Here is a 12,622-nt window from a genome sequence, read left to right on the forward strand (position 1 = left end):
AGTGTTCCAGAAGTTCAGAGTGATTTATGTCTTTATGCTGCTCCGCTACAAATGGGACTTTGGTCTCTAAAATGAGTCGATTGTAGGGACATGCTGTATTACATCACTGCTTAAAAAGCAGTGTTTTTCTACCGAGAATAAATTAACTCACTCAGTAGTAACAGAGGCAAAGTGTGGTCAACACGGGAATCATAAAATCAGAGCTGGGACAATAAAACTCAAACAAGGTCAAGCAGCAGTTCCATAAACATACAGCAGGGGGCAGCTAGCCACACAGTGCACTGTATTAACGAAGCATTAGATTTCCAAAGACAAGCAATGCAATCACAGATGTAGTGTCCTAATCCCCTCAGTCAGTGGAAGGTGTTACTACTGCAGTGAAGTAATCCAGCAGTAGTAAAAATAAGAATAGCTTTCCAGAATTAAAGAACAAGCAGCTCAGAAAGAAGCAGCTCAGAAAACTACAAGTAGTTTAGTACCTTAGTGCTGATGATGAATTAGAACATCCAGGAACGACCAGCACAGGACAATACTGGAAGCCCAAAACTGGCTTCTTATTCTTATTTTACACTTCTTAAATTTCATTTTGAACAAATACACCAGACAGTTGCAGCTGCGCCATTTAAGGTGGACTGCAATATTCAAAAACTACGCTGGCGAATATGAAGCTTTTTAGAAATTGAGCGCTGCAGCTGCAGTCCGAGTGTGCGACTGTGTACCTGCTGTGCCTGTAGCCGATGTTGCAGCTGCAGTCTGAGTGCATTCGGTTGATTTGGGATGACACCGGTGGGTCGTAAGCCCGGTCTGGTCGGCATACGGATCATGGGGAATCCAGGCCTCTGTCCCAAGGGGCCGGCCATGTTGTGGAAGCCGGTGGGGTCCTGCAGAGGGGGGTAACCACCCTGAGCCATGTGGGGCTGCTGGGGGCCATACTGCTGCTGGGCGAACATGGGAGGCTTCTGATCCATCAGCAGGCTGGGATCCTGACTAGAGAACTGATCAGGTTCTACAGGACCACTCTGAGAAGACACAGATTAGTCAGTTGCATGAGTCAAGTCTGAGTCAACGCTCTGATGTGAACTTTGAGTACAAAACTCGGCTGTCTATATGAATGACTGACAACAATTTACTTAAAGAGGCAGTCAGACAGAGATGGACAAACTAGATAAACAGTTCTGAAATGCTCCTTTAAAGCAGGTGCCGGGTAGCCGGAGCTGTACCTGTCCCACTAATGCAGGAATGCCTAGTGCACGGTCAATCTCTTCCAGACCATCAAAGTCTTTCAGCGCAGTGTAGAGCTGATTAAGCAGCGTCCCCTCATCAGCCGGACCTTCAGCTGGACCCAGAACATCCTCCTGAGGGGCACTGTAAACCGGCCTAAAAGGAAATAAAACACAGAAATGAAGACAAAGGCACCCACATTTCAAATCTGAGGAATCTGAGATATCAGACCCACATGAACCAAAAACTTGTTACAGTAAAGGATACTGTACGAGTACTGGCACTGCACATCAACTACTGTTTAACTGGAGAATCTCTTGCTTTTGTAATCACACTCAGCTAACGCAGCAGCAGTTCATTTGTACATTTGTGTGTGGTGTCAGTGCAAACACTAAATAAATCTGAAAACGACAGGTGTGTATGTGTCTAGGAGTGTGAGTGAGTGGAAAGTTGTAATGCAGTGTGCTGGCTGCAGCGGCAGTGACAGTAATGAAGCTGTTTACCTGCTCTGGTTCCCAAAGGGCAGCTGCTCTATGGGCATCATGCTGTCCGGCCATGGAGCCGTCTGATTGGGCGGAGCCTGCTGCTGTTGCTGGGGAAACGGGGGGCCTGCCAGGCTCATGTCCATTTCCATGTTCGACTGGGCTGGAGGAGAACGAGGGCAAAGAAACAGACACAGACATGCATACAGATATGTAAAGTCTGCTGTAAGAGAAGACCAGATGAAGAAAAAAAAAAAGAACAACTGACAAAAAGAGAAGAAGCCAAAAATCAAATGAACATGACTGATCAATGAGCCCAGATGCAGTCCATCAACCAAGGCACAGACAGTATCTGATTTGTGCATCTTTAATTTACAATAGGGGATGCTAGGCTAATGTTGCTTACAAACACTGGACTTTCACCAATCTCACAAAAACAAAAACACCCCCAAAAATGCTCGTCTCTGAACCTGTCTATCAAAACATGATTTTTACAAACAAGATCTCGATGTGGTTTTGTCCACAGAGTGCATAGACCCTGGGGCAGCAATTTGGTGTAACCATTGCAATAGAACAGGATACTTCATGTCTTTTTTTCCTAAATCAGTTTTATTATAGTTTGCATTTTTGAAAGATTGTTATTGGCGTTTGGTTTATGGTGCTGAGATTCTAGCATCTGTTAGCTCCGTTAGCCTAGCATTTTTTGTTGTAAATTTGCACATGTCGGATACGAAACATGTCTTGGCTGTTTGTCTGCAGATTTGTTGCTGAAATATTCTTGATTAAATGAGGAGGAGATTTTTTTCTGGTTCCCACCATTTTTAACTTACAAACCTTTGTAAAGAGCAAAATTATAGATTTGGTGACACAATGTATGGTACAGTTGCTAAAAGCTAATGCAACATTGCTTCATCTTGAATTGATGTTACACCATTACTACTCCAGCACCATTGACTAAAACAGGCAAGTCTTATCTCATCATCTTCTGATTAGTCTTATTGTCAGTCGAGGTGCAGCAGTGTTAGTTTAGTTGCAACATTCATATTTTACATCCTTAATGAGCCTGTAGCTCAGAGGCTTCAGAGACATTGGGGGAAGAAATCTAAGTAGGACAAAACATATGGGGCTCGGAATGTGTGTTTACCACAGGGTGAGATAGCGAGGAGCTTCTAAAAACCCAGTTAATTTCTGTCAGAAAGAAATCCAGCCGAGACCCAGAGCTCCTAATAAGGGCACGTCACCCACTACAGAAGGATGCACGGCTGTAGAAGAGCTGAAGAAATGGCTATGTACAAAACCTAAGTATAAATAACTTGCCCTCACACCGAAGTGCTGCTCTTTAATAGCAATTTAATTTAATATAACTCATAATAAATCTGACTGCATTAAAGATATTTGCCAATTCCCCAGTCTGGCTCACATTATCATCAGGATTATGACTCTGTGCGTGTGTTGTGATGATGCGTACCATTGGGCATCATCTGACCCTGCAGCATGGCTCGAGGTCCTGGCTGCCCACTGGCTCTCATGGCCATGTTGGCGTTGGCGTTCTGAGCCATGCGGCCCTGCAGCGTCCCCTGCTGGAGAGCCTGAGTGGAGGGAACCGCAGGGGATGCTGAACTGCTGACTACACCGGACCCTTGAGACACCCACACATCCTGCTGCAGGCCTGCACGTCCACCAGCACTGCTCATCACTGTGAACGACAGACAGACACACACACACACACAGACAGAGAGAGAGAGAGAGAGAGAGAGAGAGAGAGAGAGAGAGAGAGAGAGAGAGAGAGAGAGAGAGAGAGAGAGAGAGAGAGAGAGAGAGAGAGAGAGAGAGAGAGAGAGAGAGAGTGAGAATCATTTTAAGAGTGTCTTTCTTTTTCACTCTGTAGGGGTGTTACCTGCTGAGGTCCAATCACCTGTCATGCTGGGCTGGTTGGGCAAGACCCCCTGGTTTCCCAACATGCCTTGCTGCTGCTGCTGCTGCTGCTGCATCAGGGAGTACGGGCTTGTGTTCCTCATCAGCGGGTACTGACCCGGTGAACCTTTAGCGGCCATGTTCATGTCCAGAGAGACACTCCGTCCAGGAGGGGTTCGACCAGGGTGCCTTGGACCGCTGAAGTCTAAATATACAAAAACACACAGTAGATAACAGCTTTAAAGAGCAACAGCTAAAAAAACATTACAGTTATTAAAGCGATCTGGTTTTACGGATTAATTGCTTTCATCAGACTAAGACCATAGACTGAGAACTGAGCTGTTCAGATACAATATCAGCCTTTAGACCAGTCAATCAGCCATAAGAGTGCGTTATGCAAATGTATCTGGTGTAGCTGTTGTTTTCTAAGGTAGAGAGAGAGAGAGAGAGAGAGAGAGAGAGAGAGAGGGAGAGAGAGAGAGCTAGCTAGCTAGCTAGACAATTGATTGAAATTTAGCAAACTGATTTCTTGAATTCGTATGCAAACAAACATCCCCTGCCACAAGTATTTGACTAAAAGGAACTGTGCCATTCCTTCTGCAAAACAGCCAGTAGAGAGATGTGTATATGTGTGTGTACATATGTATGTGTCTTACTCTGCTGTCCCATGGCGTGCATGGCTCTTTGCTGTTGCGGGGTTCCGCCCTCTCCGGTGATCTGCAGGATGTCGTTGATGATAGACTGCTTGTCCACTGCAGCGGGCAGAGGAACAGACCGGTTCTCAGAGAACAGGCCAGGCTGAGCGTTCTGCAGGTCATCCAGAATGTCGTCCAGCTCACTCGACTACACACACACAGAAATGAAGTGTTAGACAAACATAAGCAAGTCTTGTAGAGATAACTTAATATCAGAATTTATAATTCCACCTAAAATAGTGTGGTCGCGACCGGTGTCAGAACGCTAATGCCACAACATTTACAACTTTATATTAGTCAGACTAGGACAGCGGAGGTGTGCATGTGCTGACCACAGATTAGATACACCATCAGTCTTTAGACCAGTCAATCAACCACTGGAGGTCATGTAAATGTATTCTAGTGTGGCTACTTTGAGTTCTAAGGTATAAACTGTGTGAACGTTGCTTGTTTTGATGCCTGATCGGTTTGTTGCGGACAATTTCAAGATTGAGCCAAATTTTTGCTTCACACACCGATGTTCAAGAAAGTGGGACGGCCAACATTGTCCAATAAACTGCGATTACGTAGATGCAAGTCGTGTAGAGAGCATTTAATAATTGACATTTTCCATTTCACCTTAAATGGTGTAGTCGTTACAGGTTTCAGAACATAAATGCCACACCAGAAGGAGCAACCTTCTATTATATATGATCTGCATGATGTCTGACTATTAATGATTTGCTTCATTAAGTGCATGATACAATTAAGTGCATTATGTTGTGTAATCCATACAAATGTACAAATACATATTACTGATCGTGATGAAGAGCAGTCAGTCACGATTAATCACATTCATTTGTGTAGTTTAGGAATTGGATTAATTGCGATTAATCACATTCGTTGACATGATTAATCGTGATTAACTGTAAGAAACTGGGGTAAATCTGGGCATCCTGGGGAAAACTGACTTTACGGCTTTACCGGACATGTCTGAAAGCTCATTAAACCTGCCAGCCTACAGAGCTCACTGACCAACTGGTTTCCTTTCTGTGGAACCTATAGTTATGTTGCACAGGAGTCTGAAAACCTGGGATTTAATTCCCCACCACACTGACTGGAGAGGACACACACTATGCAGCTAACACTCGCCTGCTGAAACACACACACACACACACACACACACACACACACACACACACAGGAATCTAGGCCACCCTTCACACTGAGTTAAAGGAGGCTGAATATTACTCCATTCGCTCTGGATCAGTTACCATTTTAAAGGCCAACACACGACATCAGCTATTTCACTTTGAAGTTAACATATCTGAAACAAGCACAAGCGCGCACACACACACACACAGGTCAGAAAACAGCTTGACTTCACACAGCACACAATGTGTTTTTCTTGCAATTCCTCCAAAGTGTTCATATCGAAGCAGAACACTGGAGGAAATCCAAAACCTTTTACAGTAACTGCAATTAAACACATCACATGTGTTGTAGTCAGTCACGTTATTTGGTGTATCATTCACATTCACATTATTTCCATCACAACTAAATTTTGCTGCTCATCAAGCACAACTGATCACATTTTTGATGCTCGTCAATCATAATTATGATTGGACACGGATGGAATTTGGCCTCCACCTTTAACCCATCTGTGCAGTGAACACACACAGACACACAGACACACACAGTGAAAGTAAGCACACGAGCCCAAGGCAGTGGGCAGCCATCACTGCGGCACCCGGGGAGCAGAGAGGGTGAAGGGCTTTGTTCAAAGATTTCCCTCAAATACAATTAATCACAGCTACTTTAAACTACAGGCATTGTTTATTGTAATCAATCATAATTGAATATATATTACCTGTCATAGTCAATCACAAACATTATTATTTGTTGCTTTCGGAATCTTTTTTTAAACAAAAATAAAAGCCATGTTTGACTCAATAAAAATTAGCGGCCATAGAAAGCAACATCCTCCCAAGACTAACAAGCTCGCACACACAGCACCTGTAGTAACATGGGAAATACCAAGGTTCTGCCACAAGGGGGCAGCACTCATGACATCTCTATTACAGAACAATAAATTAATGAAGCCTCAGCAGCTCAAACTCATCAACTATTAATGCACACCTCATAACGCATACTTCTCTCTCTCTCTCTCTCCTCCCTCTCATTTCCATCTCTCGCTATTCCACTCTCTCTTTTGCCTTTACTTCCATTTCTCTGTCCTCCACCCCACCCCCAACCTCTCTCTTAATAATTCTCCATTCCTCTCCCCCTCTCTCTCCTGTGTATATCCCTCTCACCTCGCCAGATTCAGGCATCATTGTAATTTATCACAATAATCTTTCATTACTGGTTAAGTATGTTAGCTTTGGTAGCTCCAGTGCAGAACTTCAGAAACACCAACCATTACACAGTTTGAACTACCGCTTTAAAAGTGGAGACGGGCTGCAGGTGAAAACAGCCCACTGTTTATTTACTTTTATTTTACTGTAGAAACCTGAAAACTCCAAAAGAGACACGCACCAACCCACACATTAGCTCTGATTAAACTCTGCTCATCTACAGTGCAAATAACTCAAACACTCCGCCACTTCCCCTGATCTGTATTACAGCATATGAGGACCATCAGGTGTGTTACAGATACAGATTTCAGCTTTACTGAACCGTAAATAATGGTATTTTATTGAAACCTGATACCCCCCCCAATCAAATCTAGACATACAGTGAGTCTGTAATAAATCACACACACATGGCAGCGTGACCATGATGACAAACCCTGCTCTGATTTCTCCCTCATCAATAATTCACATAGAGAGAGCAAGAGAGGCAGAGAAAGAGAGAGTAAGAGAGAGACTTCAGTAATACTCTGATTTGTCTCTGAAGCTAAATGCAAGCTGCACTATAGAGAGTATGCATTGAAGTCATGTTCCCGCTGGAACACGCCCCCTTTAGTTGGACTGTGTTGCAAAACCTTCTTCAACATGGCTGCGTTTATTAGGGAATATGGCCGAACCAGGAATGAAATAAGCGATTGTCTGCTCAAGTTAAAGGCAGTCGGACCTGTTATGAGGATGAAGCCTCATCTCTCCCCCCAATCCAACCTGTTTTTAGAGTGTGACTTTGTTAAACGGCAATTTCGGCAGCAATCCCTTTACTTCGCTCCTTGTTAGCTTTTATCAGTCTGTAAGAGGATAGATCTGAATTCTTGTTAAATCTGTACAGTAAATCCCACAACAGCCCTTTCCCTTTCTTTGCATTCAAGCAGCATTCCCACTGAATGCACATGCTGCAACTCACTCAGTGGGCATGGTCACAGTGACTCTCACCACCTCTGACGTCATGTGCATACCCCCTATTGTTTGTGACGCTAAACCCTAGCTGCACTTTTGTTAATGAAAGCTGCACTTGAGTCTAAACGCTTTCCTAAAGCTAAAAGCTAGCCATATTTTCATTTTCTGAAGCTAAACGCTATCTGCACTTTTAAGACACTAAATGCTGTGTGTGGGTCTGTGTGTGTTCGTGCCTCAGCATCTCTCTCATCAGTCTGCTCGCCGTCCTACTGTGCTCTAATCACCCTTTCCCTGCAGAGGGCCCTGTGATGCAGCTCGCTCAGGAGGCACTTTCAGAGGAATTCAGGGGTTTTTTCCTGGGAACTGCAAAGCAGAGAAGACACTACACCAACTCACTAAGAGCAGTTCTGCAGAACACCGAGCGACACTCTGAGGGTGGATTATAAAAAAATATAGAGAAATCGGCCCAGAAGCACAGTTTCGGAATTGTTCCATGTACTTTAATCACAAACAAAATACTAAAATATTACTATGTTGATTATTTGCGCTGTGTGAGGTGTGTAATGGGTGTTTGTGTCAGTAAGGTGTTCCTTAAACAGCTTTGGGATTCCAAACCAGATGAACCGCATACACTGAGAACTGACCTTCCCTCAGAACCCCCTCTGCCCACCCCAACTGAGACCCCCATGAGCCAGATGGAAGTTCCGCTGTCTCTTTAGCCCCTCTACAGTATGAACATTGCTGGGGCGTGTGTGTGCGCTCGCATTAGGCTCGATGGGGGCCCCGGTGCCAGTACTGGAGGGCAGCGTCAGCCGCCACTGAAACGATTATTATTTAGAAATGTCACAGCGGCACTTCTGAACATGGCTGCCAGTTTCCCACAGCTCCAGCTTCCTGTGCTGGAGGAAAGAGAGAGAGAGTGTGAGAGAGAGTCTCATTTTCTCCCAGTGTCTCTCTCTCATTCTCCCTTTCGCTTTACAGCCCACCGAGTCATTTATATCCCTGCTGTTAGCCTTGCGCCTGAATCTGGGTCTCCACCATCCAAATAAATCTGTTCCCTGCTCCACTTTACAAAGATGGGGAGAGTGAGAGTGAGAGAGACTATTAGCCATCACATCTGGGATGTGTGTGTGTGTGCACCCGTGCACCAGAGAGAGATCTCCAGATGTCTGGCCAGTACTGATGAAGGCTAAAAGTGGAAGCAGCAGGAAATACTTGTATTTAGTGAAAATCAGGCTTTGCTGTACCACCATTAAAGGCATCTGATAGACAGGTACACTTAAAGGAGCAGTTCGGCATTAAAAAAAAAAAAAAAAAAAAGTAATTGATGCTTGATCACACAAGACATGTTTGGCATCTAACAGCTTATTTAGTTTAGAATGGGTGCGGACACATGCTCAGCCAGGGCACGTAGTTTTAGAGTCAGGTACTTGCAGGAACACAAATTTGTGCATTCTTCACTCTTCCACGTGAGGATAAAGTCACAAAGCAGTAGTACATCACCAGTATAAGCTAAGGTATATACACACAATAAATTATCACCATTAGCAACAAAGTAATAGTTGCATCCTTGCATGCGGCACTTTATTAGGCCAAAAGACAAGAATCTCCACTCACCTGTTCTGTTCGCTCGTATCCGGTGTCCGGTTTCTCTAACTTCACCCCACCCATTTTAACGCCTTCCGTCTTAATCTCGCCCGGTTCCATCTTCACACCTTTGTCCTTCAACATGTTATCGTCTTTGTCCAGCAGGTAGCGCAGAAGGGCGTTGTCCTTCTTCTTGGGGCTAACTGGCTCCTGTTTGGTGACTAGTTCGGCCACATTAGCGCCCCCTCCTGAGGCATCCTGGCATAGCTCCTTCCCCGTGGCTTCTGCCGTGAGCTTGGCCAGGTCCACCGGGGACGTGCTGTTTTGGAGGAGTCGGTGGAGGATCTTGTGCTTCTCCTTTAGGGAGGTGGCATGGGTGCCAGGAGCGCCAGACTGAACTCCTGGGCCCCCAGGTTGCTCCTTGCATCCAAGTTCTCCGCCTACTGGAGGTGGCGAGGTGGAGTCTATGGGCTCGGTTTTAGTGGTCAGAAGCTGAAGGAGCTTAGTGTGCCCTTTATTGTCAGCTAGCCTGTTTTGCAAATCCCCAGAATCGGGGTTACTTTTGTCGTCTCTTGGTTCTTCGCTGCCATCTCCCTGAACGTTTCCGCCGTGCTCCACTTGAGCCTGCTCTGCGTACGACTCCGAACCCCCCAGCTTGTGCAGGAGGTGAGCGTTGACCCCTGCTGGGTTAGCTGGCGATGCCAATTTTCTGTCTGGTGAGCCCAGAGCTGGACCCAGGCTGATGCTGTGGCATTCACTGAGCGCTTGAAGGGCGTTGAGCGAGCTGCTTGTGTACCCATGCGCACCACCCACATTGCCACTGCTGGGGCACATGGGCACAGGTGAATGGAGGGTGTTTGCGGGCGAGAACTGAGGCGGAGGCATACGAGGAGACCCCGCTATGCCAGGACTTGCACGATGCCTGGGAGAAAGCATGCCAGGGCTACCCTGAGACGGGCTGTTCATTTTCAATGGGTACCCGCTGCCCTGTGGTGTGGCCCCCTGCATAGGTGCAGCGTGGCTCAGGGTGCCGGGGCAGCCAAATCTGTAACCCTGCACTGGACCCACGGCCGGCGAATCTTTAGGGGCTCCAGGAGACGGGAAGGTGGAGGTGTTGCTGCTGATGGTGCTGTCTTGACCTTGCGAGGAACCAGCGTTGGGAGAGGTCATGGAGGTCATCGGGTTCATGGGTTTGCCAATAGATTGGGCAGCACTCATGTCAGGGGTCATACCACATACAGTCTGCTCCCTGGGAAAAAAAAGGACACCAGCACAGGAAACGTTACAAACCTGAGGTTACATCATGTGTTCATGTGTCAATATATCTCATCTACCATTCTGACATTATGATGGCCAGAGGGGCCTGGGCATCTTGTTAAAACTAAAGGGCGAATGAAGCAAACCACGGCTGGACAACCTCCTGCTAACTGAAGCTTGGGAGGAACCTTTCAGCAGGACAATGATTCCAAGCACAAAAACCAAACAGTACAGGAGAGGCTTAAAAAAAAAAAAAAAAAAAAGGTTCTACAATGGTCAAATCAAAATCTTTTATCAAGAATCTGTGACGCTTTTTGAAAGCGAACCAGCCAACCAACCTGAAAAACCTGAAGCAGATCTTTAGGAAGAATGGGAGACAATTCAATGAGCAAAGCTGGTAGAAACTCACTTCAACACAAATGTGCTTCTAACAAGGATCAGTTTGACAAGATCAGATTTTGACTGGACAAATGTGCTTTACAGGTTATATTATAGGTTTGCAATAAAAATACTGGCTGGAACAATCTGTGCAAGTCTCACTAGTAAACCACATCTGATTAATTAACGGGGTCAAAGTCTACTGAAAGACACTTTATTCAAATAAAAAAAGTGATTATAATAATTAAAAACTGATTAATTATTATAATCAAACACATTCTAAAATCAATGCAGTTGAATAAACTGCCTTCAGATTGATGCATCGCAGTGGGGTTAAAGGAAACAACTCATCTGAAAACTTCAGAGTCGAACGCTTAAAGCTACACACACAGCATGTTGATTGAGACCACTGCAGATATTAACACACAAAGAGCCCTTTGTTGGTAGTGTGAAAGGGTAATCTGGAGGGAGAAGTTACACTGTCTGTAAAAGCTGTGTTTTAAAAGCTGAACGTTCCCCCCTAAGAAACACTCCGGGTTTAATGTAGATTTGTATGGTACGCCTTCCAAACACTGCTGCTATTGTTCCACTTCACGCTCCCTCACACTGAGACGGGCTTCAGTGTTTATGGGGAAACTACGTTCAATGATTGGGGGGGGGGGGGGGGGGGGGGGTCAAAACATCTCATATATTAACATTATACCACTTGTAAATAAATAAACTCTACCTATCTATCTATAGCTCTCTAGCTATCTATCTACAGCTCTCAATCTATCCATCTATCTATCTACAGCTATCTATATTATTATGATTATATTATTAAATGAATAATCTTTGTACATCAACTACCATTTAACATTAAGTTCCTATTTTGGAGATACAAGGCTTTTGAGAGACACACACACACACACACACACACACACACACACACACACACACACAGTGTGTATAAACATACCTCTGGAGAATGTGCAGGGACATGTACAGCTGCGGCTCATTGGTGGCTGACGATCGGACCAGTTTACTGCGAGTGTGAGCTGAGACGATGGTGCCGTCGGACAGAGAGAAGCGGTAAACGGGACTGAAGGCCTGACCGTGCCTCAGCACTGCACACAACACAAAATACATTATTAAAAACACACTGCTTAAACGTTCAGCAAAGCGCCCACAAAACCCACAGTAAACTCAGAAGACAGCAACATCTGATCTTTAACAACAGTATAGTTGAATACGAGCTTGTCACTTAGCCAAATAGGCCACTGTTCCCTTTAATGTATGTGCTATAATTGTGTTTTCATTATTTGCAATCTAATGACCTTTTAATAACCTTAAACCATAAACAAACCTTAAATAAAGTACTTATATTTTAGATCTAACCTTCCTGCTGGTGCCGCTTGGCGTAGCTTATGTCTCCATCGTTCTGCAGGTGGAAACGCTGAATACACCTGCGCACCAAATCCTCCCAGCCCGGCTTCATAGACGCTCTCAACAGACTGGTGTCCAGAGAGGTGATCTTCCCTGTGTACACACATGCATGCACGCAAAGGTCACACAAAAACAAATAAATCACATCTATGTGCTTAGCTTATGAATCCCCTCTGACAACTTACTGTAAATCTGAAAATAACGTTTTTAGCCGAAACAAAAAACCTTGACACTTTAACTTTTATTTAAATGTATTACGTACTAACATGTTCACATCATGGTTCGGACCTTGTAGTTTTGATAAAACTTTGATACAGTGTAGGGATGCACTGCTACATCGGACCCGATACTATCAAAAGTAGCCAGATCGGGTATTGGA

At 44.9% G+C, this 12,622-nt stretch overlaps 1 protein-coding gene across 2 annotated transcripts in view; it reads right to left on the reverse strand.

Moving 5' to 3' along the window:
- ncoa2 (nuclear receptor coactivator 2) overlaps window positions 1-12,622 on the reverse strand; it is a 69,924-nt gene that overhangs the window by 11,739 nt on the left and 45,563 nt on the right. For both annotated transcript variants that reach the window (XM_072688426.1, XM_072688418.1), the window contains exons 9-17: window positions 12,196-12,336; window positions 11,777-11,924; window positions 9,214-10,432; window positions 4,274-4,460; window positions 3,619-3,822; window positions 3,172-3,399; window positions 1,725-1,866; window positions 1,221-1,377; window positions 720-1,019 (exon numbers count right to left, since the gene is read on the reverse strand). In XM_072688426.1, coding sequence (XP_072544527.1) covers window positions 720-1,019; window positions 1,221-1,377; window positions 1,725-1,866; window positions 3,172-3,399; window positions 3,619-3,822; window positions 4,274-4,460; window positions 9,214-10,432; window positions 11,777-11,924; window positions 12,196-12,336 — 2,726 coding nt within the window. The remainder of the gene's footprint in view (window positions 1-719; window positions 1,020-1,220; window positions 1,378-1,724; window positions 1,867-3,171; window positions 3,400-3,618; window positions 3,823-4,273; window positions 4,461-9,213; window positions 10,433-11,776; window positions 11,925-12,195; window positions 12,337-12,622) is intronic.

The sequence above is a fragment of the Salminus brasiliensis genome, chromosome 1 (genome assembly GCF_030463535.1).
Source record: "Salminus brasiliensis chromosome 1, fSalBra1.hap2, whole genome shotgun sequence".
NCBI lineage: Eukaryota > Metazoa > Chordata > Actinopteri > Characiformes > Bryconidae > Salminus > Salminus brasiliensis.